Source organism: Cucurbita pepo, chromosome LG20 (assembly GCF_002806865.2).
Source record: "Cucurbita pepo subsp. pepo cultivar mu-cu-16 chromosome LG20, ASM280686v2, whole genome shotgun sequence".
Taxonomy (NCBI): domain Eukaryota; kingdom Viridiplantae; phylum Streptophyta; class Magnoliopsida; order Cucurbitales; family Cucurbitaceae; genus Cucurbita; species Cucurbita pepo.
In genome coordinates this window covers 6013122-6033358 of record NC_036657.1, presented here as the reverse complement: position 1 = coordinate 6033358, position 20237 = coordinate 6013122, and the positions used below count along the sequence as shown (strand labels likewise).

The 20237-nt window shown below is 41.2% G+C and overlaps 1 protein-coding gene across 4 annotated transcripts in view; it reads right to left on the bottom strand.

Moving 5' to 3' along the window:
• LOC111782818 (syndetin-like) overlaps nt 1-20237 on the bottom strand; it is a 44350-nt gene that overhangs the window by 7071 nt on the left and 17042 nt on the right. For 3 of the 4 annotated variants that reach the window (XM_023663627.1, XM_023663629.1, XM_023663628.1), the window contains 13 exons: nt 18382-18471; nt 18157-18243; nt 17947-18030; nt 17239-17358; nt 16775-16803; nt 16564-16696; nt 15194-15664; nt 14206-14729; nt 14060-14123; nt 13872-13974; nt 13594-13763; nt 12683-12808; nt 11490-11560 (listed from right to left, as the gene is read on the bottom strand). In XM_023663627.1, coding sequence (XP_023519395.1) covers nt 11490-11560; nt 12683-12808; nt 13594-13763; nt 13872-13974; nt 14060-14123; nt 14206-14729; nt 15194-15664; nt 16564-16696; nt 16775-16803; nt 17239-17358; nt 17947-18030; nt 18157-18243; nt 18382-18471 — 2072 coding nt within the window. The remainder of the gene's footprint in view (nt 1-11489; nt 11561-12682; nt 12809-13593; nt 13764-13871; nt 13975-14059; nt 14124-14205; nt 14730-15193; nt 15665-16563; nt 16697-16774; nt 16804-17238; nt 17359-17946; nt 18031-18156; nt 18244-18381; nt 18472-20237) is intronic. The other variant, XR_002813195.1, reaches the window with a different exon arrangement.

Below are 20237 nucleotides of genomic sequence, written 5' to 3'. Positions count from 1 at the left end.
GGAATTCACGAATCCTCTGTACAGGTCTTCCTACCTTCCTAACCCTGTCGGTCAGTATTGCCTCTACTTCTTTGATGTTTTTTGTTTTCAGATCGATGCTCCGTATGGTGGTTGCATTTCGCTGATCGTCATTTGGATCGGGGTGATAGGACTTCAGGTTACTCACGTGAATCACTGGGTGGATTTTCATCCATGTGGGTAATGCAACTTTGTAAGAAGTAGCCCCAATCTTTTTTAGAACTTTAACCGGCCCTTCATATTTTCGAACAAGTCTTTGGTCCTTTCGACTGCAGGATCTTATCTGTTCTGACCTCAACTTAATGAGGACTTGGTCTCCTGCTCGAAACTGGAGGGGGCGACGCTTCTTGTCCGCCCACTTCTTCATGTGTTTGGAAGCTTTTTCCAAATACGCTCGGGCTATATTTGTTGTCTACTTCTATTCTCTGGTGAAGTTCTGAGCTTGAGGGTTCTTTCCTGCATAAGAGTGATCAATAATATGGGGCAAGAACGGTTGTCGTCCACTTACAATTTCGAAGGGGCTCTTTCCATACGAGCTCGTTTGACAATTGAAACATAACTAAGCGACATCCAGAAGTTGTACCCAGTTCTTCTGATGAGCGTCGACGAAGTGACATAAGTATTTCTCGAGCAAGCAGTTGAACCGTTTTGTCTGTCCATCGGTTTGGGGATGGTAGCTCAAGAAGATATTTAAATCGTTCCCAAGGAGGCGAATAGCTCAATCCAGAATGTGCCAATGAATCTACCATCCTTATCACGACAATGCTCGACGGAATGCCTCATAGCTTCATAATGTGTTTGAAAAATAGTTGAGCTGTTAGTTCGGCCAAGCATATTTTAGGGGTGGGAATGAACGTTGCGTACTTCGAGAATTGGTCTATGATGACCAAGATGGCTTCATACTCACCGACTTTTGGGAGATGTGTTATAAAGTCTAGAGACACACTTTTCCAAGACCTTGTTGGCACGGGTAGAGGTTCCAAGAGTCCTGAGAGACCTTGTTGGCACGGGTAGAGGTTCCAAGAGTCCTGAGAGACCTTGTTGGCACGGGTAGAGGTTGCAAGAGTCCTGAGACTTTGACTTTCTCGATTTTGTCTTGTTGGCAGATGAGGCACGTCTTGGTGTACTGCATTATGTCGTGACGCATATTTGACCAAAAATACCCCTTTTTTATTAAGGCATAATTTCGTTGCCACCTAGGGTGTCCGGCCCATAAAGTATTATAACATTCTTTGATGAACTTCTTCCTTAGTTCTCCTGTTCTTGGGACATATAATCTGTTTCCTTTTGTCTTCCCAGCTTTGGCTAGTTCAACGATGACTTTGGCCAGCGGGTCTTGGAGTAAATGTTCTTTTATGATGTTGCGCATCGATCTTACTTGAGTGAATATGGGCTAACATGCACAAGGCCGCATGTTCGCCCTGTTCAAATTTGAAGACGAATTCGACTAACGACTCTTGCCACCGAGCTTGTTTTGCCGTCAACTTCGGTTGATCAAAGAAGTGGCAAATGACATTGTTGTCCGTCTTCACCACGAAGTGCAATCCCAAGAGGTACTGTCTCCAAACTCGTAGGCAATGTGCAACAGCTAGCATCTCTTTTTCGGAGACCGTATACCTCCTTTCTACATCATTGAGCTTTCGACTGTCATAAGCGATGGGGTGATCTTCTTGGATAAGGACACCGCCTAGGGCAAAGTCGGAAGCATATGTCTCTACTTCGAATGGCTTAGAAACATCCACCAGTCCGAGGACAAGACCCCTCGTCATGGTTGTCTTCAGATTTTTGAAGGCCATTTGACATTTATTTGACCACGACCAAGGGTGGTCTTTCTTTAGAAGTTCTGTTAATGGGGCGGTTCGTCATGAAAACCCTTCGACGAACCGCCTATAATAGTTTGCCAATCCCAGGAAGGATCGTCCATCGGATACTGAAGTTGGAGCTTTCCACTCTTGGATAGCTTTTATCTTGTCGCTATCTATACTGATCTGTCCACAATTGATGACATGTCCAAGGAAGTAGATGCATGTTTGCGTGAAGGCATTTTTTTCTTTCTTGACATATAACTGATTTTGCCGCAGCTTGTCGAACACTAGCTTTAGGTGCATCTTGTGCTCTTCTAGGGTTGTGTTGTATACGAGTATGTCGTCGAGTATACTACGACGAATTGATCCAAGTATTCGTGGAAAACCTGGTACATTAATGGCAAAACGTAGCTGAGGCGTTTGTTAGACCAAAGGGCATTACTAGGAATTCGAAAGCCCCGTATCTTGTTACACACGTCATCCTAGGCTTATCCCCTTTGGTGATACGTACTTGGTAGTACCCTGATCGTAAGTCCAACTTCGTGAAGTATTTGGCCTCGTGAAGCTGGTCAAACAAGTCGGATATTATCGGTAGTGGGTATTTGTTGCGAACAATCACCTTGTTTAAGGCTTTATAGCCTATGCATAGACGTAACGTCCCATCCTTCTTATTTTGAAATAGTACGGAGGCTCCGTAGGGTGCCTTTGCAAGGCGGATGAATCCTGCCGCCAACAAGTTTAGTTGTTTCCTCAATTTGGCTAGCTCAGGGGAAGCCATCCGATATGCGTTCTTTGATGGGGGTTTAGCCCCAGGGAGGAGTTCAATTTCGTGATCGATGCCTCGCCGAAATGGTAATGTTTATGGTAAGCTCTCTGGCATTATGTCGGCATAGCTAGCTAGAACATCCTTGATTTCTCTTGGAATAGTCTCATCAGTGGTCACGTCTTCCATCAGAGGTGTAGCCATAAATGTGGGTTTCTCTCGTGCGAGTCCTCTTTTCAATTGTATGGCAGAGATCATTCTAAGGTTACCTGGTTTCTTGATGCTTGCAGGTACTACTGTGGGGTGCTTGTGATTAGTAATCACCAAGCATTTCGTTAGTGGCATTGGGATGACTTTGTGTTCTAGGAGGAAGTCCATCCCAAGTACTACGTCGAAGTCGTCCATACGAACCACGACAAGGTCCATTTCTCTTGACCAGGCCCCTAATTTCAAGGGAACTCTTTTGGAGACTCCCACGATAGGCAAGGCCTTGGAGTTGATAGCTTTCATTTTTCCGGGGTCCTTTTCTATGATGAGTCCCAGGCCTTCAGGCTTCTTGGTTGACAATTAAGTTGTGGGTCGTGCCCGAGTCTATCAAGATGCTCTTGCTTGGTCGCGAGTTTATCATTGCGTCTATATGAACATAAGCCCTTTCTCTATTATCTCTTTCGGGTCGACCTTCCGTTGAAGGGCTAACAAGAATTTGTGCGCACCCATCCGGGGGTTGTCTTGGTCTTCCTTCTTGTCTTGTGTAGTCTCGACTCCTGTGTCGTTGCTCTCTTGAATGGACACTTGGAGTACACTGAGAGAGGCTCGATGAGGACAGTTTGTGAGGGCCTTTACACAACAGGCATTGTAAAGGCGTAGTCGGGTAGTTCTTTTGAGGGTAGGGTCCTCGAGATGTCCCCGCTTGGTTATTCTGAGGAGGTCTATTTGTCCCTCCATTTGATCTGTCGTTACTTTCGTTTGACCTACTGGGCCTTTATTTCGATGACCCTGCGGCTTATATGGTTTCCCCTCGTGTTTAAGTTTTGTGTTATTTTTCTTTGGAAACTAGCTTCGCTTCCAAAGTCTAGGAGTCTTTCAACGCTGGCGATTACGATGGCTAGGTCTTGAACCTTTTTCTCGTATATCTTTGTCTTGGCCCATGGTTGCAACCCATTTATGAAGATGAATATCTTGTCTTTCTCTCACATGTCCCTGATATCCAGCATTGAGAACTGCTCGACATATTCCCTTATGCCTCAAGTTGTTGTAGCTTTTCCATTGCTATGTATTCTACATTTTCGAAGAAGAATTGGGGGCCCTCAACTCTCTCTTGAGGTCTACCCACAAGTCGATGGTGTATAATCCATTTTCAATGTCTTATACCTTCGAACGTCACCAAAGCTTTGCATCGTCTGTGAGATGCATTGTGGCTACTATAACTTTTATGTCTTCGGTACAGGCTCTTGTGGCTTTGAAGTATTGTTCGACATCAAAGATAAAGTTCTCCAACTCTTTGGTGTCCCGGTTCCCTTTGAAGGGTCTGGGATCTGGAAATTTCAGTTCGTTGGGTCCGGTATGAGTTTGCCCTGAAGTGACTCCACGGCTTTCATGGTCACCCCAATTTGGGTGTTCATCTTGGCCATATTTCCTTTGATGACATCGATCGTTGTTCTGAATTCGTCAGCTAATTCATTAAACAACTTCATCATGGTATTTTATAGCTCGTCGAACTCTTTGCCACGTCCCTCCTTGTGCGCGACCGAGCTATCAGGGCTACCAGCAGGTCTTGAGCTGCTCGTAGGGGTAACTCTTTCTTCGAGCGAGTCCACTCGAAACATTAGTTCTTTGATTGACAACCCATCCAGGCGGTTGCCCATTGCGTCAATATCTTCGATTTTTTCATTCAATTTTGTCACTCGTGCTTCCAAGAAGCGGACGGTGTCAGGGACTTCTTTGAGGAATAACATTTCCTCCTTTATCAAAGTAAGCCGATCGGCTTGTGATTTGGTGTCGACTTTGTCGTTGACATGGTTTCCATCTTTAATATGTCACGGAGAAAACAAGGTTCTGATACCATTTGTCACAATCGCACTTTTGATGGCAGCGGACTTGCGATTGTGCAGCACTCACTTCCCAACAACAAGTGAGTTAAGCCAATTCGTTCTTGCGTCGCCTACGGCCAAGCGACATATGCTCGAGCTTCTGGCCCCGATTCAAGAATAAAGTTTTAGAAAATGGTGGCAGAGAGAGATTTCGAAAGAGAGGTTTTGAAAGCAAGATTTGAGAAATTGAAATTAGTGTTATATATGCAAGCAAAAAAGCAACAACATTTCACAGTATATAACTATTGGCAGGGAGAAGTTGACAACTAGTCAAATCTCCCTATAATACATTTTGAGGCATTTCATATCTAGCAGACCTAAACATGATTTTGTCGAAACGTCACTCCCTTAGAAATACAAAAGTAAGCATTACAACATGGAAAAGCATAAAGGGTTTGACTTGGCATGGGCATGCGACCATGAGCAACATGCCCTAGACGAGCATGATCGTAACACTACTGGTACGTATCATATTTTGTTCTAGATTCAAGTATGCTTACATTCCTTTTCCTTCTAGGGGTTGGCCAACATTAACAAGATATCAAATTGATTTTCAATATTGGAAAGTAAGATCAGCAGACATTTTGTCAGAATGATTCTCACTCAAGCTTGTATTTAATGTTGATTGTGTGCACCCACATATCTTTGATTCACATAACATGCGCAGTGTCACGGTCATGCTCGTCCAAGACGTGTTGCCTATGGCCGCATGCCCATGACAAGCCAAACCATTTGTCTTTTCATGTTCTAGTGTTTTACTTATGTATTTCTAGGAAGTATGACGTTTCGGAAAAATCATGTCTAGGCCTGCCAGACATAAAATGCCTCAAAATGTACTATAGGGGGATATGACTAGTTGTCAACTTCTCCCTACCAATAGTTATATACTATGAGCCGTTGTTGTTACTCTCTTGCTTGCATATATAACGTCTCTTTCAAAATCTCTCTTTCGAAAATCTCTCTCTGCCCTCGTTTTCTAGAACCTTCTTCTTAAACCGAGGCCAGAGGCTCGAGCATACGTCGCTTGGCTGTAGGGGACATAAGAACGAATTGGCTTAGCTCACTTGTTGGAAAGTGAGTGCCGCACAATCGCAAGTCTGCTGCCATCAAGAGTGCAATTGTGACAAGGGGTATCAGAGCTTTGTTAGCTTCGTGACATAGCAAAAACCGAAACAATGTCGACGAAAAAGTCGACAACCAAATCACAAGCCGACCGGCTTACTTTAATAGAGGAGGAAATGCTGTTCCTCAAAGAAGTCCCTAACACCATCCGCTTCCTGGAAGCACGAGTGACGAAATTGAATGGAAAAGTCGTAGAAATTGACGCAATGGGCAACCGCCTGGATGAGTTGCCAATCATAGAACTAATGTTTCGAGTGGCCTCGCTCGAAGAAAGAGTTACTCCTACGAGCAGCTCAAGACCTGCTGGTAGCCCTGATAGCTCTGTCGCGCACAAGGAGGGACGTGGCGAAGAGTTCGACGAGCTACAAAATACCATGATGAAGTTCATTTAATGAATTAGCTGACGAATTCAGAACAACGATCGATGCCATCAAAGAAAAGATGGCCGAGATGAACACCCGAATTGGGGTGACCATGAAAATCGTGGAGAACGTCACGGTTGGGCAAACTCATACAAGATCTAACAAACTAAAGTTCCCAGACCCTAGACCCTTCAAAGGGAACCGGGACGCCAAAGAGTTGGAGAACTTCATCTTTGATGTCGAACAGTACTTCAAAGCCACAACGGCTTGTACCGACGACATAAAAGTGACAGTAGCCTTAATGCATCTCATAGACGATGCAAAACTTTGGTGGCGTACGAAGGTGCAAGACATCGAGAATGAATTGTGCATCATCGACTCGTGGAAAGATCTCAAGAGAGAGTTGAGGGACCAATTCTTCCCCGAAAACGTAGAATATATAGAAGGGAAAAATTAATAACCCTAAAACAAACTGGAAACATAAGGGACTATGTCAGACAGTTCTCGACCCTTATGCTAGATATCAGGAGCATGTCAGAGAAAGACAAGGTATTTCTCTTTGTAAATGGGTTACAACCGTGGGCCAAAACTAAAATACACGAGAACAAGGTTCAAGACCTAGCTACCGCAATCGCCAGCGTCGAGACTCCTAGAGTTTGGGAACGAAGCGAGTTTCCAAAGAAGAACAACATAGGCCCCAAACACTGGGGGCAAAACATATAAGCTGCCAGGTCATCAAAATGAAGGCCCTAATAGGCCAAATGGAAGTAACGACAGACCAAGTGGGTGGACAGATAGACCTCCTCAGAATAACCAACCGGGGACTCTCGAGGACCTTACCCTCAAAAGAACTACCCAACAGCACCTTTACAATGCCTGTTGTGTAAAGGCCCCCACAAACTGTCCTACTGTCCTCATCGGGCCTCTCTCAGTGCACTACAAGTGTCCATTCAAGAGAGCAACGACACGAGTCGAGACTACGCCAGACAGGAGGGAAGATCAAGACAACCCCCGAATGAGTACGCTTAAATTCTTGTCAGCCCTCCAACGGAAGGTCGACCCAAAGGAGATAATAGAGAAAGGGCTCATGTTCATAGATGCAACAATAAACTCCCGACCGAGCAAGAGCATCTTGATAGACCCAGGTGCGACCCACAACTTCATCGCCGACCAGGAAGCACGAAGATTGGGACTCACCATAGAAAAGGACCCCGGAAAAATGAAAGCTGTCAACTCCGAGGCCTTGCCTATTGTAGGAGTCTCCAATAGAGTCTCCTTTAAATTAGGGGCTTGGTCAGGAGAGATGGACCTTGTCGTAGTTTGCATGGACGACTTCAACGTGGTACTTGGGATGAACTTCCTCCTAAAACACAAAGTTATCCCAATGCCACTGGTGAAATGCTTGGTGATCACCGACCACAACCCCACAGTAATACCTGCAAGCATCAAGCAACAAGGTAATCTTAGAATGATCTCGGCCATACAATTGAAAAGAGAACTCACACGAGAGAAACCTACATTTATGGCCATACCTTTGATGGAAGAAATGACCACTGAGGAAACTATTCCAATCGAAATCAAGGATGTACTAGACAGTTATGTTGACATAATGCCAGAGAGCTTACCACAAACGTTACCATCCCGTCGAGACATCGATCACAAAATTGAACTCCTCTCCGGGGTTAAAACCCCCAGCGATGAACGCATACCGGATAGCTCCCCCTAAGCTAGCCGAATTGAGGAAACAACTAGATGAGTTGTTGGCGGTAGGATTCATCCGCCCGGCAAAGGCACCTTACGGAGCTCCCGTACTGTTTCAGAAAAAGAAGGATGGGGCGTTGCGTCTGTGCATAGATTATAGAGCCTTAAACAAGGTGACGGTACACAACAAATACCCACTGTCAATAATATCCGACTTATTTGACCAACTTCACGGGGAAAAATACTTCACGAAGTTGGACTTACGATCAGGATACTACTAAGTACGTATCGCCGAAGGGGACGAGCCCAAGACGACGTGTGTAAGAAGATATGGAGCCTTGAGTTCCTGGTAATGCCCTTTCGCTTGACAAATGCCCCAGCTACGTTTTGCACGTTAATTTACCAGGTTTTCCATGAATACTTGAATCAGTTCGTCGTAGTATACCTCGACGACATAGTTGTATACAGCACAACCCTAGAGGAATACAAGGTGCACCTGAAGCTAGTGTTTGACAAGCTGCGGCAGAATCAGTTGTGCGTCAAGAAAGAAAAATGTGCCTTCGCAAAAACATGTATAACTTCCTTGGACATGTCATCAGTTGTAGACAGATCGGTATGGATAGCAATAAGATAAAAGCTATCAAAGAGTGAAAAATCCCTACTTCCGTCTCCGATGTGCAATCCTTCCTAAGATTGACAAACTATTATAGGCGGTTCGTCGAAAGGTTTTCATGACGAGCCGCCCCATTAACAGAACTCCTGAAGAAAGACCACCCTTGGTCGTGGTCAAATAAATATCAAATGACCTTTGAAGATCTGAAGGCAACCATGACAAGGGGTCCTGCCCTCGGATTAGTAGATGTTACTAAACCATTTGAAATAGAGACAGATACTTCCGACTCTGCCCTAGGCGGTGTCCTTATTCAAGAAGGCCACCCCATCGCTTAGGAAAATCGAAAGCTCAATGATGCTGAAAAGAGGTACACTGTCTCCGAAAAAGAAATGCTGGCTGTGGTCCATTGCCTACGAGTTTGGAGACAGTACCTCGTGGGATCACAATTCGTAGTGAAGACGGATAACAGCGCCATTTGCCACTTCTTCGACCAACCGAAATTGAAGGCAAAACAAACCCGGTGGCAGGAGTCGTTGGCTGAATTCGACTTCAAATTTGAACACAAGGCAGGAAAGAGTTACCAAGTAGCCGACACACTAAGTCGGAAGGGCGAACATGGGGCCCTGTGCATGTTAGCCCATATTCACTCAAGTAAGATCGATAGATCGGTGCGCGACATCATAGAAGAACATTTACTCCAAGACCCGTCGGCCAAAGCCATCGTTGAACTAGCTAAAGTTGGGAAGACACGACAATTTTGGGTCAAGGGAAACCTTCTAATGACAAAAGGAAACAGATTATATGTCGCAAGAACTGGAGAACTAAGGAAGAAGCTCATCCAAGAATGTCATGATACTTTATGAGTCGGACACCCTAGGTGGCAACGAACTTATGCCTTAATAAAAAAGGGGTATTTTTGACCAAATATGCGTGACGACATAATGCAGTACACCAAGACGTGCCTCATCGGCCAACAGGACAAAGTCGAGAAAGCCAAAGTCTCGAGACTCTTGGAATCTCTACCCGTGCCAACAAGGCCTTGGAAAAGTGAGTGTGTCTCTAGAATTTATAACACACCTCCCAAAAGTCGGTGAGTATGAAGCTATCTTGGTCATCATAGACCGATTCTCGAGGTACGCAACGTTCGTTCCCACCTCTAAAATATGCGGCCGAACTAACAGCCCAACTATTTTTGAAACACATTGTAAAGCTATGGGGCATTCTGTCGAGCATTGTCATCGATAGGAATGGTATATTCATTGGCACATTCTGGACTGAACTACTCACCTTCTTGGGAACGACTTTAAATATCTCCTTGAGCTACCATCCCCAAACCGATGGATAGACAGAATGGTTCAACTGCCTGCTCAAGGAATACTTACGTCACTTCGTTGACGCTCGTCAGAAGAACTGGGTACCGCTTCTGGATGTCGCTCAGTTCTGTTTCAATTGTCAAACGAGTTCGTCTACGGGAAAGAGCCCCTTCGAAATTGTAAGTGGACGACAACTAGCCTTGCCCCATATTATTGATCATCCTTGTGCAGGAAAGAACCCTCAAGCACAGAACTTTACCAGATAATGGAAGCAGACAACAGATACAGCCCGAGCGTATTTGGAAAAAGCTTCCAAACACATGATGAAGTAGGCGGATAAGAAGCGTCGCCTCCTTCAGTTTCGAGCAAGAGACCAAGTCCTCATCAAGCTGAGGCCAGAACAGATCAGATTCCCCAGTCAAAAGAACCAAAGACTTGTTCGAAAATATGAAGGCCCGGTTGAAGTTCTAAAAAAGATTGGGGCTACTTCTTACAGGGTTGCGGTACCCACATGGATGAAAATCCACCCAACAGTAATTCATGTGAATAACCTAAAGCCCTATCACCCCGATCTAAATGACGATCAACGAAATGCAACCACCGGACCGAGCATCGATCTGAAAACAAGACATCAAAGAAGTAGAGACAATCTTGGCCGATAGGGTTAGGAAGGTAGGAAGACCTATACGGAGGATTCGCGAATTCCTTGTCAAATGGAAGAACCTCCCTATGGAAAAAACCAGCTGGGAACGCGCCGAAGATCTGGACTCCGCCGCAACCCACATCACTATGTTTGAAAATAGTCGGTTGACAGGGGCGTCAACCAATTTGGTGGGAGAAGATGTCATGGTCATGCTCGTCCAGGGCATGTTGCCCATGCCAACCCAAACCCTTTATGTTTTTCCATATTGTAATGTTTACTTTTGTATTTCTAAGCTTTACTTTTGTATTCCTAAGGGAGTATGACACTTCGGCAAAATCATGTCTAGGCCTGTCAGACATGAAATGCCTCAAAATGTACTATAGGGGACATGGGGATATGACTAGTTGTCAACTTCTCCCTATTAATAGTTATATCATGTGAGTCGTTGTTGCCTTTTTGCTTGCATATATAACACTAATTTCAATTTCTCAAATTTTCCTTTCAAAACCTCCCTTCTCAAATCTCTCTCTGCCCCCGTCTTCTAAAACTTTATTCTTGAACCGGGGCCGGAGGTTCGAGCATACGTTGCTTGGCCGTAGGCGACACAAGAACGAATTGGCTTAACTCGCATATTGCTGGGAAGCGAGTGCCGCACAATCACAAGTCCGTTACCATCAAAAGTGTGATTGTGACAACTGGCACTCGTTCCTTTCTCCAATCGATGTGGGACCTTCATCAAATCCACCCCCTTCGGGGCCCAACGTCCTTACTGGCACACCACCTCGTGTCTACCCCCTTTCGAGGAATAGCCTCCTCGCTGACACATTGCCCGGCGCCTGGCTCTGATACCATTTGTAACGGCCCAGGCCCACTGCAAGCAGATATTGTCCTCTTTGGGCTTTCCCTTTCGGGCTTCCCCTTAAGGTTTTTAAAACGCGTCTGCTAGGGAAAGATTTTCACACCCTTATAAAGAGTGTTTCGTTCTGGGATTTCCCAGAAAAGAACCCTGAACATCTAAAGCTCGAACAAACTAAACAATGTCCATTTAAATCTTCTTACCCATTGACATGAAGAAGCAGTCTTGCAGTGTTCTTATGAATATGCTCAATGAGATATGGAACGGCATCCAACTGATCAAAAGTAGATAAATTTAGTGTAAATTGACAGCCTATAAAAAAAGAATAAACAAGAAATTCCAACACATAAAAATAGAAAAAGACTGTCAAAACCATTTATATACTATAAACATGAAAATAATAGAAATTCACTGAGCTATCACAATATCAATAAGCAGGGAAAAAACCATTTGTATGAATAAAAGTTGCTGAATTAGGAATAATTTTAATAAGGTATTTAGTATGAAATACATAAGACATCCAGTCCACGATCTATAAAACAACCATTATCACTGAACAGTTTGTATTCATCTTGAATTCTTGGTTATAATATAGACCTCCAAAGCCACTATATGAGCCATGACAATAAACCCACCCGCACACATTGATGTATGACAGAAAGAACGAGCACAGAAGTAGATCGAAGAGAAACTCGGTTGAGAAAAAAACGAATAATGAAGCTAGTACTTCTATAATACTCATATGGACAACAATAAATTAATGATAAATTAATGCATTAGTTCAAGTCATGCAAATAAAGAAGCTCTGTAATCAGTATTAGGCTGCACCAAGGATGAAATATTATGATCCATGACATACTAAGAATGAAAAAATGTAACGGCCCAGATCCACCACTAGCAGATATTATCCTCTTTAGGCTTTCCCTTTTGGGCTTCCCCTCAAGACTTTAAAACGCGTCTACTAGGGGAAGGTTTCCGCACCCTTATAAATGGTGGTTTGTTCTCCTCCCCAACCAATGTGGAACATCACAATCCACCCCCCTTCGGGGCCTAGCGTCCTCGCTGGCACTCTTTCCTTCCTCTAGTCGATGTGGGACCGCCCCCAAATCCACCCCCTTGGGGGCCCAGCATCCTTACTGGCACACCGCCTTGTGTCTACCCCTTTCGGGGAACAGCAAGAAGGCTGACACATCGTCTGGTGTCTGGCTCTGATACCATTTGTAACGGCCCAGATCCACCGCTAGCAGGTATTGTATTGGGACTTCCCTTTCGGGCTTCCCCTCAAGGCTTTAAAACGCGTCTGCTAGGGGAAGGTTTCCACACCCTTATAAATGGTGGTTTGTTCTCCTCCCCAACCAANAAAAAAAAAAAAAACTGAATAAGAACTGAATATTACCAGATGTACGTAAAAGTCTTCAATTACGGCCACGTTAGTTTGCAGGAGCATGGACTGAATATGAGCTTTAGACCTATGCATTATTCTTGCCACAAGGGATAATGAGTCAGCACCTGCACACCTTTCCTGCAGTTAAATGAACACAGTTCAGGGGAAAATCATTGAACCCAAACTGCCAAAAAAAGCAGAAGTACCAACTGAAAGCTTACAAAGACTTTGAAGAATTGAGCGAACAAACATACAAAAATAGTTTCCTTGTCAAATCATCAAATAAATTTCACACATCCCGAGTCCACAAGGTTCAATAAGAGAAGAAAATTTGCAAGACACTGATGAAGGAAGATTGTGTGAAAATCCTAGTGAATTGAAATTAAGAGCCTATTTGGGCATATAAACCCCTAATTCATAAACACTAAAACACACAAATTTAACAAGTTTCGGCCCAGATTTGAACACTCCACAAGATAGGATTATCGATCCTATTTGAATGTTCTTGGCATGCAACTTAACACGAGTTGCAAATTTCAAAAGGAGCACCGTTCAGGCTAACTTTAGATGGAGCATAAGTGTTATCATCATATAACACAAGAGAGAATGAGAAGATGTAGGGTCTTCGAACGAATGAACGACTCCTTTAGTGAAGACGATATCAATATAGTTGTTGTAGTTAGTTGATTTTCTTTGTTATTTCAATCCATAAATATATTCATCAGAATTCAATACATCCAAAATACCACACTTGCTAATTGCTTCACAATTACATGGCTCAAAATTCCAAAATTGCAACTAAAACCAAAATTGATATTTATTCTCACAAATCAAAATAAAATGCAACAGAGAGAGAAAAGAAAAGAAATGGAGATTTATATATAAGCATTTCTAAAGTTGTAGCCTTGTATATAAACTAGCACCTTGAGACCAAGAGATGTTCCATGAAAGTAACCTAAGCTACTGCCAGGAGGGCTTGGGGTAACTTCATTGAAAGCAAACGTCGAATTTGAAGCTGATGGGGAAGACGAATGGGGTCTTCTCCACTGATCACAATCCTGTGCAGCTCGTGACAAAGCTGTCTTCAACTTATCTGTATCCAGGAAGACAAGTCATAATTCAAGAAAGCAAATTAGCGTCATTAAGTTTCTGATATAATAAACTTTGAGAATAGACAATATAGAGTTAGAAGAGCGAGTACAATTGAGAGAGTCCGGAAACCCTTTTCCACCGGAAGTAGTGTTAAGCTGGCCAAAAGTCTCGTATACAAAATAGAAGAACACTGCAAACAACTGGCACATTCCCTGCTTAAATTGATCCAATTAGAAATAATTTGGGCAGTTTAAAGGTGAATGATATTTAACAAGCTAACCATTAAATAATGGATACCTTGAAAAACTCAACATTCACTATCTCTAGTTTCTGCATAAGCCTTGCATACTTGTCCATGGACCTGGAATTCGGAAGATAAAAAGAACAATCCAAAATTTTAAAAAAATAAAGAATGCTTCCCATTATCACTCCAGATTCTTCACCTTAAAAGGCATAGAGATGATCCTGTTTGTGCTGTAATTTCATCATTATTATGGTTAGAAGAGTGGTTTAGTGAAAGTCTGGGTTTCAAAATTCTGCTTGGGAGTTGACTATCTTCATCAATAAAGTCGGCTAAAAGATCTTCACTTTCATCTTCAGGAACAGTATTAGCACCATTTGAAAGTTTGTCTGTATACTTCATTGGAGAGGAATTACTCCTATCAAAACCTTCACCTGCACTTCCATCCAGTTCTCCATTTGGTATGCCTTCCTTACATGTATGCATTTGTTTAAGTAAAAATGGATTTCCATTTTTGAGCCACCGCAAAAAACCACTTCTATCCATGCCCGTACTGACTGAACTTGTTGATTTGTCTGAACGTGGGGCCTTGCCCTTAGATGAGTTACCATCACAGTGAACAAACAAAGGTGCTCCATCACCAACCAGTCCAGAAAAACTAACAACTTGAACTGTATCTGGTGGCAGTGTAAGCCAATTCTCTTTTTCCATAACCATCTTTAGAGCCTAAAAACATGAAGAGCAAAATCAATCACGAAGTACTGGTGAATTTTCACATTTGAACTTAGAAATTGCTTAGTTTAACCAAGTAGTAGAAGCATGGCTGAGACAGTTTAGACTCGAGACATGAGAATTTATAATAACTTCAACTGAATTTTGAAGAGTTTCTAATTGTCGCAATAACTCTAGTTTCGTAAGCCAAAGAGAAATTTGTGGAGAAATTAATGTCAAAACTACAAAACCAATAGGAATGGCAAGAACAGAGAGAAATGTTAAGCAATAAAACCAGCAGTTACTTTCTATATTAATCACTTATGAAGAGATAATTGAAATATTCATTGCTTTGTTGAAGTTAGCTGGCACAGGAAAAATTACTGAGATTTAAGAATGGGGCAGCGTTTAGATTCCATGGGCCTGCATGTATAAACAAATCTGAACCATGGCAAAATTGAGCAAGAAGGTCAACTTACGTGCATACTCTGCTTATGGAAAGCCACATAATAGTTTTCACAAACAATCTTCAACTTTTGCCTAAATTCAACTGCTTCAACTCCACAGAAGGCTTCTCCAGCCAATATGAAGACGTTGAGATCTTCGTAGTTTTTCAAAAATTGATGAATGCTCGTTGAACAAACAGCAGCAGAAGAAAGCAGTACTGAGACACGGCTAGTAGATAGTTGCCAAAGGTTCTTACGGCTTCTTTGTAGGGTTTGGGAAACAAAATTTATAGCATCTTTTCTCAGATGGTACCAGGGAGAACCACTGGTTGATACTGTGCTGCTATCTGTCGGGGACCCTCTATTGAGATCACCCCCATCAGAATTTGTAATCGCTGCAGTCCCCACTGAAGAGACATTGATCGTTGATTCAGGTGTATCTCTTAAATTAATGTCATAATTATCTTCTTGTTGCTTCATGTTAGGAGTTTGGTCAATTGAGTCCTGAATCAAAAACATGCTTTATAAGATAAAAAACTTAAGCGCCCAACAGAAAAGCCTCCTGATCAGGGAAAGCGGGCAACATAAAATCTGCTTCTAACTACTAGCACTTCAAACAAAAAAGTAGTACCAATAAAGAAATCAACAATAGCATCCTGAAAATAACTCACTAGGCCAACCCCCATGGACTTAATTCCCTTATTATTTACATGACCCTTGTTGATCACTATTCCCTTGAAGTACTACGCATAAAAAAAAAAATCACCAGACATTTTGTTGTGTTTTCCACAATGACTCGACCAAGGATTTCAGAAGTAAGAATCTTCACAGATGATTACTTATGATTTAATCATACCTTTTTCTACATTCCATTTCTATTTGTCTGACTTTCAGTTATTATCATTATTTATTTTTTCTGAATAAGAAACAAAACTTTTCATTCATAATTGAAAAATTACAAGAAAGTTGAAACATCCATCCAAATGGTTCAGACTACAAAGAGAAGCTAAAAATATAAAAAGAAAAGAATCTTGCCAATTGGCTGATTCAATGTGACATGTTCTAATCCACCTAGACAATGGAGATGCACGTGTTAATCCACTCTCCACCTTTACCCAAAACCTTTTGACTTGAAGACTCATGTAAATCTCAATAAATGAGACCCTATAATATATTGAGTTCTGTAGTAAATAGAGATTATGCATTGTCTATTATTCTAGTAATTTCTTCTATTATGAGACTCTAAAATATGATAGGCCATTCAGGAAATCTCAAGTAACCAAGAGGTAGAGTTGGCCACTGAAACCAAAAAGCTGTCCTGCAAAAATTAGCCCTACAAGATATGTATGCAAAACCATATGATTCAACTGGAACAAATAAGAAATAGTAAATATGTAATAGACCTTGGTATCCAGTTGGAAGCTAAAGATCTGATAATATGAGCACATCAAGGTAAATAAGACAGCTAGTGTTTTTAATAAACACAGCCTAAACTTTGATTCAGGAATCCGAAAGCATAGGTCGCTGTATGTAAGCCTGTAAATTGAATAAAATAAGTTAAAAGATTTTATTTGACACACTGAATGCGAGACTCAGCAATTTCACGAACTTTACCTACTATTTTGTATATGTACATCCTGATCCTGCAAAGATAGAATACTCATCATTGAATATTTCTTCAATTACTAACCAAGGAAATGATGTAGAATAAAATCAGAAGATTAGAAGAAAGCTCAATTTGATCTTTTTGTTCCAACTTGCTGTTTTATCAGTACGTTAACATAGTCTTCGAATCCATTTAGTTCAACGTATGTATTCAATTTTATGTATGTCAATGACTTAAAGTAGAAATGTATGACGTGAGAAAAAGGAACCTCAAATACAGCAGTTGTGTTTTAAACTAAATGCTATCTACAAAAAAAATTATAAAAAACTTTCCACATAGCTTTGTGCGTTAATTTGTATTCCACTTATATTTCAATGGAAATAAACTTCAGATGGTATAAATCTGCAAAGTAGGAAGCAATTTTGAACTCTCCATATAAACCGGTTCCTCAATTTGAATTACTCGAGCACACCTCTTGCACAATGTCTTTCAAGGCAGAATGGGTTTCTGATATTACTTCCTGCATAAAAAAGCTTTGTATCTTTTCAGCAAGGCCAGAGACATCTCCTATTAGCGCATAGGCATCAACCACCTGTTCATAATGACAAAAGCCGGATCATGTTAAACAAAACTTCATTAGAGAGAGAAATAAGTTCCATGATTAAAGCACTTGCAATGGTTCTACAATTACAAAGAGTGAACATATCCCCCAACCCCCTATCTTCTTCCAAAAGGAACTCTCTCTCCCATCTCCCACAACACATTTAACAAACCAGGAGAGAAAAGGAAGGAAAAAGAAGCCCAACCCAATTCATCTGCTTCCCACTTAGCTCACAAGCCCATGCTTACCAGGCTCAGCCATTTGACCAACAAACACTATGAACAGTACTATTCTTATTGCCTAATTTTCCCCGACGTCTTTTCCTTTATTGGAGCAAAAATGGTAAAGATTTCAGAAATAAATAAATGAATAAATGTGGATGGAAAAGTCCAACATTGAAAAGTCCATCCACAGCCCTTTAGGATATATAATACAGGACCCTAGTCCAAATAAAATGTGAATGGACTTCACAATGCTCAAGGTTAAATAGTAGAAACATGAATTGCGCGTCAAGAATGAACAATTCTGGAAAGGAAGAAGAAAAAAAACTAAGTTCTATCACAAGAAAATAATCCTCACGGTTAAATAAGCCTCTTTCTTGAACTCCTGACAGACTTCTATCAAAAGCGAATCCAACTTTTGTAGCGTTCTTCCAAGCCAAGTCTACAACATGTTGTAAAAGAAATGTGTAAATCATCATAAATCATTCATCCTTTACAACGTTTACCATGAGAGAAAATATACAAATTTTTTGCAACTATCATGCTCAGTATCATTGAAAATACTCACCTCAATGCCACAGCTCATCTCTCGAATTACTGAAAGCTCTGAAAAACTATCCAGTAGCTGCAAATACTCAGATAAGACCTGAAAAGCCTGTATAGCAGGCATGTTCGGCAGCACAGCTAGAAAAGTTAATAAGCAGACATCATTACTCCCTCTGACATGTTCATTAGTCCAGTACTCTGAGCTGAGCTATAAAAAGCTTAACAAGAAGCAAATTATGAAACCCACCTTGGAATAATTTCCCTCTTCAACAAGGATCTCAAGCATCGATTGCATGTCCACAGCATGACGAAGCTCACTCAAAATTGGAAGCATATCCTATTTGCATTACTTTGTCAATGAAAAGTTTATTACTTGAAAAGAAAGGATGGAAAAATTAAAAAAACAATGACAAAAAAAAACTAAATAAAGCTGGAAGCATATACTACTTAGCATACCAATGGATATTTTATTATGATGTAAGCGATTCCGTGAGTCATTATTCTTGTTTAACATTCTGTGGTTGTAAGTTTTGTATGTACATTTTCTTTACAGAAACCAGTGAAATGCATTAAGACTTGACAACTTAGGGGCTGGGGGCGGAGGCTTCATTAATGGAATAGAAGATCATTCCAAGGTTCCTCCAAAATTTGAATTGTGCCTTTAATGAGGAATATTGCTTGGAGTCATCTGGAATCTGAAGGGTCATGAATCCATTTAGTTTTTGAAGCATTCAGAAATCATCAGGCTCAAGAGTGCATATTTCTCTACGTTTCAGAATGATGGAATCAACAAAAAGAGTAGTAAATGTTCTTTGGAAATTGAAGGATTTTATGTTGTCTCTGCTAATAGTGTCAGCATTATCGATAAGGAGTTTGTTCCTTGAAATCAAAAATTGGACCAACGGTTACTTGAGAAGTCATGTGAAGAAGGGATTCTCACACTTTTCGAAAATGGTTTCTGTATGCTATTTTCGTCCGGACAGCAGATTATTGCAGCCTGGTGGGAGTAGGCTTTGTTGCTTTGGCTTATTCGCTGGTCAAAATCTTCATAGACATTATGTTTGACTTTTTTTGGGGCTCTTGTAATATTTGGAGATCTTTGCTTTGTGGTTTGGTTTTCTTCACATCTTTAAAGTTTGAATCCTTGAACATTTTTCTATCATTTCACCAATCAATAAAAGGTTTTTATCTTACGAAGAAAAAAAAAGAAAAAGAAATTAGGAGCCGAGCAGAAGGAACCTTCCAAGAAACTACAAAAGGAGAGTCTTCCAAACATTAATGATCTTGAGTTGGCTATACTTATAAAATAACTCTTATGGTAAGAACACCACCAAGAAGCATGTACACTACTAGCAAAAGAATCTTAGGAGGACAACTAATATTAAAAGATCATTTTTGGCTTCTTTCCCTCCATTAGTGCCAACTAATGGCTTTAACTGTGCAATTCCAGAGAATCATAGATTTTCCTTTGAAGTACATTACCCCTAAAGTCTCAGCAGTCACTGGTCAGCCTTTTGTTGAAAGCAGATCTCTATGCCCAGTTGAGTCCGGATGAAAAGACCAACCACCATAAGTAAAAGGAACGAAGAATGAAAATGTGATCAATAGTGACTTCATTTTATTACAAAAGCTGCACACCTAGGAAGATAAAGCCCAGAAGGGGAATTTTCTTTCAAGTTTGTCTGGTACAGGGGGGCCTTTAGATAAGCTTGAGATTTAGTGAAGTGACCTGAAGGTGGATTGGCTTAAAGAGAGCCTGAAGGGTCAAATTTCCAAATAATTTGATCTAGCCCGACATAGAGCTCTTCATCTAATTTTTCTGTAAAAGCAGCCCAGCTAGCACTCTCTGTTAAAAAGTCTCCTCATAATCCAAAATCTCACATCTGAAGATCACCCCTCTTGCACGCTGGAATTGACGCTATGGAAGAAAGGATGAAAAGTTCTAGTTTTTTTTTTTTTTTAGATAAAAAATAAACCAAACTTTCATTAAGAAAAAATAAATAATACACGAGTACACGAAAAGGAAAAGCCTACAAAAAGGAGTAAAAACTTAAAAAAAAAAAAAAAAAAAAAAAAAAAAAAAAAAAAAAAAAAAAAAAAAAA